This window comes from Cibotium barometz, chromosome 27 (genome assembly GCF_041138505.1).
Source record: "Cibotium barometz isolate CiBa-2024 chromosome 27, ASM4113850v1, whole genome shotgun sequence".
NCBI classification, from domain to species: Eukaryota; Viridiplantae; Streptophyta; class Polypodiopsida; order Cyatheales; family Cibotiaceae; genus Cibotium; species Cibotium barometz.
In genome coordinates, this window is record NC_141072.1 from 40,624,223 (window position 1) to 40,638,753 (window position 14,531).

General features: G+C 44.9%; 1 protein-coding gene across 1 annotated transcript in view; it reads left to right on the top strand.

Moving 5' to 3' along the window:
- VPS11 (vacuolar protein sorting 11) overlaps positions 1 to 14,094 on the top strand; it is a 39,474-nt gene extending 25,380 nt beyond the window's left edge. The window contains exons 2-5 of the mRNA XM_086821540.1: positions 9,864 to 10,031; positions 10,135 to 10,461; positions 10,554 to 12,389; positions 13,553 to 14,094. Coding sequence (XP_086677666.1) covers positions 9,864 to 10,031; positions 10,135 to 10,461; positions 10,554 to 12,389; positions 13,553 to 13,888 — 2,667 coding nt within the window. The 3' untranslated portion in view covers positions 13,889 to 14,094. The remainder of the gene's footprint in view (positions 1 to 9,863; positions 10,032 to 10,134; positions 10,462 to 10,553; positions 12,390 to 13,552) is intronic.
- Positions 14,095 to 14,531: the final 437 nt, after the last annotated feature.

A 14,531-nucleotide genomic window follows, 5' to 3' on the forward strand; every position in this document is an offset into this window, starting at 1 on the left:
ATTTCATTCGAGGCACCACCAAGACATCACCGATACCTCGCATGAGACTTGGTAAAACACGCCAAAACATTGGTGGGAATTGTTTCACTTCAACCCAAACTGGGCAAGCCTGGCGCACATATCTTGGTACCTTGCCATAGGCTTCCATGGAACCACATGAACCAACTGCCCATCCAAAAAGAGTGGCACCTGCTCAAAGACTGCCCTATGGGCTTCCGAAGTGCTAAAAAGTATTTCATAAAAGCCTCTCGGACCATCATAAATCTCCTCAAGTGCCTCAGGCGACACCAAGCGGCCCAACCATGCTCTAAGACGAGGCAACAACGGAATACGCCCAGTAAAGAAGAAGATAGCAGCACGATCATGAAAATCTGCTAGCTGTTGTAGCAACAAAGGAGTCTCCATGCATACATCAGCCACACCACCATTATCTACTACAGCCATTTGCACGCTATTTGCCTTCACATATTCTTGCAGAAGCTCAGCAGTGATCTGCAGCAAATGTGCAAACTCCGGAGAAGGTACCTGAGAACTTTCCTTTGCATTCTCTCCAACATTCACCGGAGTGTAGCTTGCATCAACATCAAGCCTTTGACGTTTTTGTTGCTCCGAGGCATCTGAAGCATAACCCACATCCTTCTCGATCATCTCCTCAATAAGATCCATGTTAAGGCTATTGGCAGCCACGCCTCCAACAGCAGCAGCCGGGTCATCCAAATCCATGTACAAAAGCAAAGAAAACCCGTTCTCTGAAACCCTAATTCAGCACCTTTATTGTTTGCACACAGACCCTCTCTCTCTCTCTCTCACACACACACACACACACTCAGAAGGGGATGTACAGAGAAGAGAAAGGAAAGGCAAAAATCAAAGGGTTGCAAGAAGTAGACGTGCAGAACAGAAGTCGCAGGTCTGAAGAAGAAGATGTGCAGGCCGAAAGAAGCAACTCGCAATATGTATAGGTCACAGGCGCAGGCGAGTAGTCGAGGAGGTCGCAGGTGAGCAGAATCGAGCAGGTCGCATGCAAGCAGTGTCGAGCAGGTCGCAAGCAAGCAGTCGAGCAGAGCAGTCGAGCAGGTCGCAGGCAGGCAGCTCAAGATTTCTCTCTCTCTTTCTCTCTCTCTCTCTCTCTCTCTCTCTCTCTCTCTCTCTCCCCCACAAGGCTCTCTCTGTTGCACCTCCCCGGATCCCTACTCTCTCTCTCTCTCTCTCTGCTGCAAGGAAAACCCTAAAACAGTAGCTTTGCTGTAGGCGAAACCCTAAAACAGCAGCTGTAAACCCCAGACAGCAACAAAACCTCTGTTCGAAACCCTAAAAAAACTGTTTTGCTGCAGGAAAAACCCTAAAACAGCACGTGTAAACCCTAAAACAGCAGCAAAATTTCTGATTGAAACTGTAAAATAGCATCTTTGTTGCAGACGAAAACCTAAAACAGCAGCTATGTTGCAGACGAAACCCTAAAGCAACAGCTCTGTTTACAGGCAAAACCCTAAAACAGCAGCTCTGTTACAGACGAAACCCTAAAACAGCAGTTCTGTTGCAGACGAAACCCTAAAACAGCAGCTCTGTTGTTGCAGACAAAACCCTAAAACAACAGCTCTGTTGGCAGATTCACCCTTGGCTTTGCCCTATCTTCATTTCTCTCTCTCTCTCTCTCTCTCTCTCTCTCTCTCTCTCTTCATCATGATTGGTCCCACATTGGCTAGATTATATGCATCTATTCTTGAGCAGGAGTTGAGTAGATGGGCAGAGAGAGAGGGCATACGTGCATAAGGGCAGGCAGGGTTTAGGAGAGGTTTCTCCACTCTTGACCATATCTTGACACTCAGAGCTATTATTGAGGAGGGCAGATTATATGGCAGGAGGATTTATTGTTGCTTTGTGGATTTCCGCAAAGCTTTTGACACAGTACCGAGAGCCGGACTGATGCGCAAACTACAGGAGATGGGAGTGCCCCACAGAGCTGATTTGGGGAATCATGGCTTTATACAGGACAGTTGTGGGGCAGGTACGTACTACTCAGGGTATATCTGAGATGGTTCACTCCACTATTTGGGTGAAACAGGGCGGCCCCCTTTCTCCCACCTTATTTGGGATGTATGTGGATGAGGTTTCGGACTATGTAGAGCAGGAGGGTGACAGAGGAGCACAGCTAGCAGGGACATGGATTCCGTTGTTATTGTATGCTGATGATATTGTGCTGATCTCAGATTCTCTAGAGGGGATGTAGCGTCATTTGGATGCATTGCACACGTTTGCACAGGACAGTGGATTGTCTGTCAACCTTGGTAAAACCAAGGTGATGGTGTTTAACACCACAGCACAGTGGGTTAGGAGGTCAGTACCCACCTTTACATATGGTCAGGAGACAACCTTTACATATGGTCAGGAGACAATGGAGTATACAGATGCATATACTTACCTTGGTGTGGTTTTTAGTGGCCCACTATTTTCCTTGAGGAGAGCAGCGGAGACCAGATTGATCAGAGCTTATGCAACATTGGGGAGACTAGAGAGGATGTGTTCGCAGGTTCAATTTCAGGAACCTCGAACAAAGCTCTGGGTCTTTGACACTTTGGTCGCTTCAGCCATGCTGTATGGAGTGGAGATATGGGGACCCTCAGTGGATCACCACAGCCGAGCTGGTAGCACTGATGGATGGAGACGTATGGAGAGGCCCTTGGTTTCTATGATTTCCCGGATGATTAGGGCCAAGGCCTCCGTACCACATGATATTATCCGTGCAGAGATGGCTGCCCCCCCATTGGTAGTAGAGGCACTCACTCGATCAGTCTCCTTTATACATAGCACTTGGGCTCTCCCTAGAGACAGATATGCTCGCTTAGCCTTGGAGTCTTCACGACAGCTGGCATCACAGGGAGACGGATCATGTTGGTATGCACAGATGACAGCTTGGTTCCAACTGCATGGCTTTAGTATGGACAGGCTACCTCCATTTCAGTACTCCTTGGATGCACCCTCCCTCTCTCTCACATGGGCAGAGATTACCAGACTTATCAGGCAGGACTTGACTCAGCTGGACACTAGGAGGACATGGATACAGCCGACACACGAGCTTGGTATGAAGATGGCTTTCTATAGAGATCATCTTCTCCAGCTCACGGAGGATGGGTTTGTGATTAGACCCAGCTACATGGATACTCATCTTTCTCATGGGGTACGGTGTGCTATTGATCAAATGCGCACATCCTCACACCAGCTAGAGATTGAGACTGGCAGATTCAGAGGAGTACCTGCTGAGGCCAGGATTTGTTAGCTGTGCCAGATGGAGCCAGAGACAGAGTTACATTACATATGTCACTGTCCAGTATATTATGAGATACGAGGCCGTTTTCACTGCCTGTTTAGAGAGGGTTTCGGACCACTTTCTAGAGTCATGAGATACCAGGATCAGAGATGCCTTGGATTATACTTGCTGGAGCTGCGTAGACATAGAGAGGGTCTCTTGAGAGGGAGGGGATCAGAGAGGGAGAGACACCTACAGAGGCAGATTACAGACTTCTTTCGACCAGAGATTGAGCAGTCAGGCCAGCAGGCATTCCAGCTAGCCCCAGAGTATAGCTGCACCAGAGGTACACTGATTGATCGGGCTATAGAGCTGGGGCGGTCCAGGCGCCCCTTTCTTACACAGACATTGTATCAGATCCACCAATTGTTGTAACCTTTTTGGTCTCATAGGTCATTTTGGCCTTCTGAAGACGTTAATATATCATTTCATTTCATTTCTTCTCTAGAAGTCTCTCTTCACAATGTAGTTTAGGTTCTATGTACATGAGTGGTCTCTCTCTCTCTCTCTCTCTCTCTCTCTCTACTATACAGGGAGGAGCTTCAACATGTGATACAGGTGGTCGGACGGGATGAGGCTGCACGGTTTTTGTGGGTGAGGATCCAGACAGAGGGGGCCCGAGACATCTACCTTGCAGTGTGCTACTTTGCACCCTCCAATTCTAAATATGCCACCCATGGAGAGTCCCCGTACTTGCCCCTTTATGGTGACATTATGAAGTTTTCCAGTCTACTACTAATGCAACCTAATACTAAGGCTGACACTACATGCACTATCTGATAAATTCTCCAAGTGGGTTAAGAGGATTGACACATGCAGACTCTTTATGGTTGTGGAGACTGACCTACATAGCTGTCCCAGACTGGGGTTCACAATGGGGCCACAACATACGACAATATTCCTAAAAAGGTAAATCCTACTGATGAATGGTGCACTGATGTAGAGCCAAGTGTCACATAGCACTCCAGTGCAGGGTGCATGTGACATATAGGCTCAGGCTAGTCACAGGAAACGGCCGTTTCAGCCTCTAGAAACGCGTTTCTCCGTTTCAAGATTCCATCCGTTTCCATGGCCGTTTCTCGTTTCCCAAGTGATGTTGTCACAAGAAACGACCGTTTCCACCCCTAAAAACTCGTTTCCCGTTTCCATTCCTCAAACGTTTCCATTCCCGTTTCTCGTTTCTGGTGACTATGGCTCAAGCAATTCACATGGATCCCATTACTATTCTTGGATTCTTTGTGGATGGATTACCAGATGAATATTAGCTCCAGATCAAGAATAATTGAAGCAAGGCATTGCATGATGCTATCTAATATGCTAAGATTTATGATGAGACCATGGCTAAGATACAACCAAAGGTACTCCAACAACCCTTTTCGATAGACTAGTCAGGATTCCAACATAAACGAAAGTTTAAGCATGGGAAGGATTCTCAGACTCCAACAGATATCCAAAGTCAACCTCAGACTTCGGGAGACCCCAATTCAAAGAAGGCGAAGAAAGTGGAGCAGACACTCTACATTAAGGAGGGTCGGTGGTTCACCTGCAGACAGTCAACAAGGGCTTATGAGGACGAACTGCCCACATGCCAAGGGCAAGTCAAAGTCGAAGGGAGCCCATTTGACGAAGATAAAGGAAGCTACGAGTGAGGATGCAGCTGAATGATTATGTGTATTTGGCATGTATCTCAATCACTATTATTATAGGTTGTCTTTTGTCTAGATAGTGTCCACAACATGTCAACACGACAAGTAATGTTAGCAAGGCAACAATCTTGAGCCCAAATTATCCCATAAGATCATATACGTGAGGAATCGCTAGCGTCCCCTACCACCATGATACCACCCATACATTTCTTACTAGTTTGGAACTCCCAATTATGCCGTCTAGGAAACATGAATAAAATCCTGCATAAAAGGAATGAGATGGCCTTATCCTAGACTTTCACATACTAAAACATGTCTCTATATACTTGAGACCACATTAAGGAATAACATGAATCGCTAGTGTCCCATACTACCATGATACCACCCATACATTTCTTACCAATTTGGAACTCCCAATTATGCCGTCTAGGAAACATGAATAAAATACTGCACATTGTGATTTTGTTGTTCCATCCATGATTTAGTAAACTCTGTTAAACTTTGTAACAAGATAATTATGAAGTGTGTTGTTCCATTTTATTCGATGCTAATTGGAAGGATTCAGTTAGCTATTTTGGCTTCAATTTGTGCTGTACTGCATGAATTTCAGGAAAGCCCCAAAAGTTGTATACAGTGTTGGCCGCCAATTTGTTCTGAATTGCATGAATTTTAGAGAAGCACCAAAAGTTATATATAGTATTGGCCCCAAATTTACCGAGTTGCATGAATTTCAGAAAAGCCCCAAAATTTGGACTGTGTTGTAGACCCTCAGCAGAAACTTGCACAGAGAGCAGTTGCTGGACGAACTGGAGGAAGGCTTGCTGGTCAGCAAGGGACGGCGACGTAAGCCCAAAAGTGCTCTCAATGAGAGTCAAGAAGAGGAAATGTTGCCATACAAAAAGCCATAAAAGAATGCCATGTGATGCCAGAAGTGCCATAAAACTATGCTTTACCATAAATGTTGTGTCCATCATAAAAGCCATCAAGCCATATACCTAGAAAGCATAATCTGAATCAAAAACTATGTTAGTGTCTTCTTTGGAAGAGGAGGCTTCTTCCACCATGTGAGCTTGCTCTTTCTCTTTATGAGCCTTGATCAAACACCTGTCTTCTTTGTGGCCTGGTTTGCCACAGAAACTGCAAGTGAAGATATTTTTGACATGGCTTCAAGTAACAACTCTTCATTTCATGGCCAACTTTACCACAATGGCTGCATTTGGGCTTTGTTGTTTTGCTGAAGAAGCACCATCATGTCCTGAGAAGGAGCCAACCTTCCTCTGTAACTTCTGTTCTTCATCGAGGATGGACACCTCAATGTCAGTGAGCTTGGGAGTAGGAAGATTTGTAACTGTCGTGACTAAGTGACCGTAGTCATCTGGAGGAAGACACTTAAAGAGAACCGCAATCTTCACATCTTCTTCAACTTCTTTCTTGATTCCTGCAAGCTGGGTCACCGAACTTTTCATATAATTCAAGTGAGAAGCAATAGAGTCTCCAGACTGCATACATAGCTCAAAAAATTTGATTAGTAGGCTGATTTTGGAAGATTTAGCCTGCGCTCCAAACAACTGCTCAAGTTGATCCCATGCAGCTTTCGAGCTTGCATACCCATCGATGTGATGGATATAGGAGTCACTTGGGTGAAGTGCAATGATTCCTAAAACTTTGACCTTAGTTTGTGAAATGATACCCCATCAAATTTATCTAACTTTCCCTCAGTTGCCATGAGATGAAAAAGGAGAGGTCTTACCAATTGGGAATAATTCCCAAGGCAGTGTCAAACTCCCTGTTTACAAGGATATGTTCTGGCTTAAAGACTCACTTGCAAGGGTCCCCAAATATGCCCTTGCCCATACAGATGCATGTCTTTTTGTCGAAATTTTGAGTATATAGACTTCTGTTTCTTTGTTTTTTTTTATTTTCTTAACTGGCTTGTAGGGGGATTTTTGGTTTGTAGACTCTTGCGTGGAGCAAGAATTCGACATGATGATTAAAAAGAAAGTATATCATAATGTCATCAATATAAACAATAATAATGACAACATACAACATGATGAGAAAGTAAGTATTGAAAAGAGAACCTTGTGTTTCATGGGAACAAGGCTTAAAATATTTTCAAAGAAAAGGCTTTGTTTGACCTTATAACAAAAGCACAGTGGCGATCGGTGGGCTGAAGCTCAATCATGAAGAGGAAGACGGCTGCTACCGACATACCGGTATCGACGACACACTAGTATTGGCAGCTGCTTAATGTTTGATCTCGCTGCTGATGTTCCTCGGGGGCACCCTGAACTGCGCTGAGAAGTCGAACTTCGAGAAACCTGACCTGCATGCTGATGTTGCTTCTGTGATGTTCGTGCTTTGCCTTCACACCATTTCTGCACTATCTCCTTGAAGGCTATGGCTTCTCCCCCTTTGATCACTGAGAGAGATGGGCGTGTGATACGAGCTCGGGTAGCTGCCGTCTAGCTAATGCCGCCGTTCATGGTGGTAGAGCTCTTGATCTATGATGCCTTGCTTAGATAGTTGGCGCTGATGTGATGACGCCCATGAAAATCAGCAAGTCCTCCCTCTTACACAGGACGACAGGATGTTGCCTGCTTTGATACCATAATGAAAATAGAGGAATATGATGAACACACTCGAACGAAAGTGCAAACACACAAGTGATATCTATTAAGAGAAAGGGCCTATTAAAATAGGCAAACACCAAAGCAGTTACATCAATCACTCCTCAATGAGTGAGGCTTAATCTACTCCTTGATTTGAGTAATCTATGACTACGAATCTAACCTTAGAAAAACCATTCATAAGTCATGAGAAGGACCATTTCCAACAAAGTGGGCTGAGCGCCCCCGCCGCTGGCTGGGTGACGGCGGCTCACCCCACACTAGTGCCGCCCAGTTGGCCGGCGGAAAGGGGTGGAGGCGATTCTTTGCGCACTAGCACTGCCAAGGGGGCTGAGCGGAGGTGTGGCAGGGCTGAAAACGGGAATCCACAGTCACACAGAGGTCGATGGCGTACACAACAGGTCGAAGGTGGACAATTGGATGGGCAGCTCCAGCAGAGACCAGCTCTGATATCCAATGTTGGAAAGCCACAGCCAGACACTTAGGGTTTCTGCTTACAGCCACAGAGAGATGGAGAAGACAGAGTACACAGATATTGAGAGTGAGAATTGGTGGAGGTGATAGAGTCAACCTTCCACATATATCCATCCATAATGATAATATGAAAGTACAAAGCAATAGATAGAGTGTCCTTTCACACTGGATTTCCAAGGGGAAAAACCACATGGGAAAAAGTGTCCTTGGTTAGGTCTTGTTCACACGTAGCACTACCATAAGTGTGCATTTGCCTTCAGCGTGGATAGCTGCACAAAGGAGGCAGAAGCGGGAGAGGGAAGGTGGAAACGAGGAGAAGGAAGATGGAAGCGGGAGATGGAAGGGGGCAGCCAGCAGTGAGAGATGGAGGGTGGAAGCGAGTGAAGGAAGGAAGGACAGAGGGGGGTGCAAGAGGGGGAGCTCCAGCCACAATCAGCAGTCTATTTTATATATCTTTGTCGACAGCCCATTGGCCAGGCCCACGTGTGAATAGGACACATAGGGGCTGCCCAACCTTATGGGCCCACACGTGTGAAAAGCTCATCATCACATATGATTTTGTCCTCTTTATGCTGTCGGCCAGTTTATATGCAGGTCAGCTAGCATATTCAACATTCCCACCCCTTTATAAGGGTCGCTCCAGCCCTTGGGCCAGCCGTCTGACATATCTACAAGTTGGTGAGGCTTGTACATAGCCAAACGCAAGGTAGAGGTCTTGATCCAGGGCGGCCAGTGGCGTTTCTAGAAATGCAGCAAGAAGAATTTCAGCAATAAAGCAAATACACCATTTGTGGTGGTGGCCCTTCAGAGGGTGTTTGGGACCCAACACTCCTCTCAATCTTGCTGGGGTTGCCGCTCGCAGTCTTCCCGGCTTGCACTCACGAACTGTCCGGTCTTCCTGGAGTGGCAGGCCAGGTGGCCAGGGACCCAGACTGTGAAGTCCCGTAAAAAAATGGAATTAAAAACCGCTTGGTTGAGCAGGTCGCCAAGCAGAAGGGGTTAAAATAGGCCTGTAAAAGGTCCCCCAGATCATCACATCCAGATCAGCCCCTGCTCAAGCAAAATGCAGCCCCTTAGGCTCCAAAAAGCGCCCAGAAACAGCCAGAAACACCGCAGTAAGTGATCACCTTCATTCAGCAGGTGGATGCAGACAGAGATTGATGGACAGAACTGGAGACAGTGTGACAGGCTGAAGGGTATTAATGTACAAGTGTGCATACTAAAGGTAAAACAGTGGAAATCAGCACCAGCTTTGTGCTTTTCATTCTCATACCAAGTAAAAGAAAGAGTCAGCAAGGCTGCTCATTGGGACCCAGGTGCTGTGTTACGTTGTGCATGCATAACTCAATTCCATTGTCCATGCAATCCAGTATACATATGTCTAATCGAGTTTAATTAGTCGCTTTGGCCAGACTCTCTGACAAGGGCTCATGCATAAAGCAACAAATGTTGTGGGCATGTCTTCATGATGGCCAAGTCTGCCCAAGGTAGAAGGTGATAGAAACTAAGCATGATGGCTTATGCATGAAGCCATGGATGCTTTTTGTTATGGTTTGTGAGGAACACTCCATCAGATTGCAGACATTGAGTCAATCTAAAGGACAGCACATCATATTTAAATTGTAAAAAAGCTGAAAGACTCAAATTAGCCATCTCCTATATCAACATACAGAGCTTAATTTGCTAGTGAGATTTTTCTTTGGATGATTATACAATGTTTAGGGCTGAATTCATAGATCTATACAGGTACCTACATTACCTGTTTGTCATAAACAAACTTGACTAGTTTTTCTTAACACTCTGCAGCAAAGAAATATGCTTGTGACAGTGGGTGAAGACGAGACCCTGCCTCTCTCCTCAGTTTACCTCAAGATTTTTGATTTGGATAAAGTTCAGTCAGAAGGCTCAAGCACGTCTGGTCCACTGTGCATCCGAACTTTGCAGGTCTTTACAGACAAATTTCCTGAGGCAAAGGTTTGTTTCTCTGCATGATGTTCGTCAGTATATTGTTTTCATCTTTAAGAATCTTTACTTGCTTGCAATGATGGTTCCCTCATCTTTTATTGTTGGGCTGCAGATCACTTCATTCTTGGTGTTTGAGGAGGCACCTCCTATGTTACTGATCTGCATGGGGCTAGAAACAGGAGTTGTTTACTGCATAAAGGGGGAGGTTGCTCGTGGTGGGATGGGACGTCTTAAACTAGTGGTCAGTCCTTCTGAAGATGGCAGCCCAGCATCAGCAATAACAGGACTTGGCTTTCGAGTTGATGGGCAAGCACGGCAGCTCTTTGTGGTGACCAAGCACTCTATCTCTCTGTTCAACATGCACGAACAGACTCCTCAGAGAATCATACTGGACCAAAGCGGCTGTGATGGGGGATGTGTGACAATGAATGACAATCAGGTTTGAACCCGTATGGGCCCACCCCCTCAGTCTTGAAATTCTCTTGCAACAAGGATGATTCATTTATTGTATGTGCTGATTTTCTTTGTCAGGATCTTGTGATTGGACTTCCTGAGGCAGTCTACTTTTATGATGCTGATGGACGTGGCCCCTGTTGGGCTTTTGAAGGAGAGAAGAGCTTCGTTGGGTGGTTCAGAGGGTATCTGTTGGTTGTCATAGCAGATCAAAGGCGACTGGACAGAAATGTTTTCAATATTTATGATTTGAAGAACAGGCTTATTGCCTACAGTTTTCCAATCGGAAAGGTTTCTCATGTTCTGTGCGAATGGGGTAACATCATCATCCTCACAGATGATCACAAGGTTTTGTGTTTAGGTGAAAAGGATATGGAGAGCAAACTAGAAATGCTCTTCCGCAAGAGTCTGTATACTGTTGCCATCAACTTAGTGCAAAGCCAGCAAGATGCTGCGGCAACAGCTGAAGTGTTGCGTAAGTATGGTGATCACTTGTATGGAAAGCAGGATTATGATGAAGCAATGGCTCAATACATTCGCACTATTGGGCAATTAGAACCCTCATATGTCATTCAGAAGTTCTTAGATGCACAGAGAATCCATAATCTAACAAACTACTTGGAAAAGCTCCATGAGAAGGGCTTGGCTACCCCTGATCATACAACTCTTTTGATAAACTGCTTCACAAAGCTTAAAGCTGTGGCAAAACTGGATGACTTTATCAAAGGTGAAGAGGGGGTTGAGGGAGAGCTGCGATTTGATGTGGAGACAGCAGTCAAGGTTTGTCGTGCAGCAGGTTACCACCAACATGCCATGTATGTTGCAAAGAAAGCTGGGGAACATGAGTGGTACTTGAAGATTTTGCTCGAGGATTTGGGTGGGTATGACGAAGCCTTACAATATATCTCTAGCCTGTCGCTTTATGAGGCTGCAGTAAGGTTGAAACAGTATGGGAAAATTCTTGTGTGTCACAAGCCAGCTGAGACAATTGATGTGCTCATGGGGATTTGTGTTGGGGATTCTGGAGGATTAGCAAATGGTCTACATGCAAATGGCATGCCAGAAATCCTCCCATCTCCTGTGGACTTTGTACACATATTTGTGGACCAGCCGAAATGGCTAATGTTTTTCTTGGAGCAGTATATTAATAAGGTTAAGGACTCTCTAGCCCATGTAGAGATACACAATACCCTTTTGGAACTCTATCTCTCTGAGGATCTCTGTGCACCTGGTTTTTCTCAACCACCTGAGAAAAGAGAGGAGACAAATCATGCTGGTTTGAACAGAGCTAGAAGTTTGAATGTCAAGTTGTCTTCACGAAGTGGGTATTCCTCTACAGACCAGTCTGTTTCTAGAAGAACTAGCAAAGGTAAAGGGGAAATAGCCATTGGAGAGTCAATCAAGGAGTCAAAGGAAGAGAGGACAGAACGACTCATGAAAGGGCTTGCTCTGCTCAAGAGTGGATGGCCTCCTCATGAACAACAACCTCGATATGATGAGGATCTGGCTGTTGTGCTATGTGAGATGCATGGGTTCAGAGATGGCCTTCTATTTTTATATGAGAAGATGAAGCTTTTCAAAGAAGTAATGGCTTGTTATAAGCAAGATAAGGACTATCAAGGGTTGATTGCTTGCTGCAAGAGGTTAGCTGATTCAAGCAGAGGTGGAGATTCTTCTCTCTGGGCTGATGTGCTGCAGTACTTTGGGGAGAGGGGGGAGGATTGCTCAAAAGAAGTGAAAGAGGTTCTTGTGTACGTGGAAAAGGATAATCTTCTTCCTCCTCTTATTGTGTTGCAAACACTTGCCAAAAACCCTACTCTGACACTATCAGTTGTGAAAGATTATATTGCTCGCCAATTCCAACACATATCACAGCTTATTGAAGAGGATCAGAAAACTATTGACAAGTATCAGGTATGGATAACGGCTGCTTATGTTGGCCAATTCTCTCTCTCTCTCTCTCTCTCTCTCTCTCTCTCTCTCTCTCTCTCACGTGCGCACGTGGTGTGTGAGCAGGGTGCATGTGCATATTTTATTGAATTTGCGGGATTTTTCTGAAAAAGTGGCGCCTTATGTCTATGTGTTTCGGTTTAGAACAATTTTCAGGGTTAGCTATTGCAATGCATGATTGTGTATAACAACTGAACCTGTGCTACATACCCAGCTCTTTGACAACCTACTGCAACTGAATTGGTCTTGATTTAATGAGGTTTGCTGTCATGTAGTTAAGCATCTGTTCTAGAAAATGCCATTATCTGTTTCGTGTTGACTCAAGAAACACACCCATTTCCTGGTGGAAAGGGCAAAACATGTTCTAGTTTCATGTCCTTGTGACCACTTTCAAAAGACGAAGTTCGCAAACCTGATTATTAAAGAGGCACACTATACATAGTATTCTTGTGGCATAGCCAGACATAAGATAGCAACTGACAGGTAGAGTCGGACAGCGCAGGTGACACGTGGCACTGCCACATGGCAATGGTGACACGATGGCTGTCCGAGAGGTAGAGGAGGTTACTATGAGAATATTAAGCAGGAAAAAGATTAGGATCATTAGCAGATACCGCCACATGAACAGGCTGTCCCATATATTGAGGTGGTACCTGAGTTGCAAAAGGTGGGTGTACTTGAGTTTGTTGCGGCTGGTTATGAAAATCTCCTCCCTGCATCATGGGTTGAGTTGAAACTTTGTCCATGACTTCCAGCATGACTTGCTGCACCCACTGTTCGTCCATTGTGTCCACAGCCATAGCTGTCCCAACACTACATGGTACAGACTGTTTATTCTACATGATAAAGGAAAACAAACCAACAGCCACTTGATGTGTTGTAAGAGTGTAGTAATACTCACGGTTTTGTAACACTTGGATTTGGTTCAGACCCATAGTGAGGTATCAGTTCCCAGGATTAGGCATGAGTTTCAAATCAAGTGAAACCACAGAAATTAAAGTTAGTGAAGGGGTGGTCTTTATGAAGCGTGGGTCTCTTAGTTCCTGTTCTTGTCTTGCTTTTATTGCATGGCTTTTATCTCTTTCATTTCATGAAATGAGAGCACCTTTTTGGAATGTTTTTTGCAGAAAGAAACCATCACCATGCGCAAGGAGGTCCAAGACCTTCGAACAAATGCAAGGATTTTCCAGCTAAGCAAATGCTCTGCATGCACCTCTTCATTGGATCTTCCCGCAGTCCATTTCTTATGTATGCATTCTTTTCATCAGCGTTGCCTTGGGGACAATGAGAAAGAATGCCCAGTTTGTGCTCCTGGAAACCGCACATTACTGGACATGAAGCGCAATTTGGAGCAGAATGCTAGTGATCATGACAGGTTTTTCCAGCTGCTAAGAAATTCAGATGATGGGTTCTCAGTCATAGCTGAGTACTTTGGTCGGGGGATACTCAACAAACATCAATAAGCATGTATGATCCCTTGTTTATGCTCGTCGTTCAGCATCAAGGCATATTTAATTCGTAACAGAAAGCATATAGCAAAACTCAAGAAGCTGATGGTGTGGATGCTAATAATCAGTGTGTACATCACACATGTTTGTAGAGCCATTGAAACCATGTGTGTATTTGCCTTGTTTTTTTAAACCTCAAATCCATGCCAGTATTTTTGCCATTGAAACCCTCATTTACTTGTGTATTTGCCTTGTTTTTTAAACGTCAAATCCAAGCCAGTATTTTTGCATTAAAGTGCATGGGACTCTGAGTTATAGTGAGGAAGCACACCATGAAAAACGAAACGTAATGACAAAGCCAGGAATCTTCAAGAAAAACCAGAGTCTGTGGTAACCTTGAGACAGATGGGATTGCTCAATTGCTGAAGGATTGACAAAAGGTACTGAGAAGCAACAAGCTTTGATAGGATTGATGAGAGAGTAAAAAACTCGTTCTCGAAGGGTTTTCAAACCCCTTCAACATTAGTCTGCATATGAGGGAATTTTGGACCATAGTGATGGAGGGGAAGGAGTGATGATGACGCTAAGATAAGATTGGAATGTTTGTGTACGGCCTGCTTGGATGAATCGTGTTAATGCAAGTTTGTGATGAGTATAT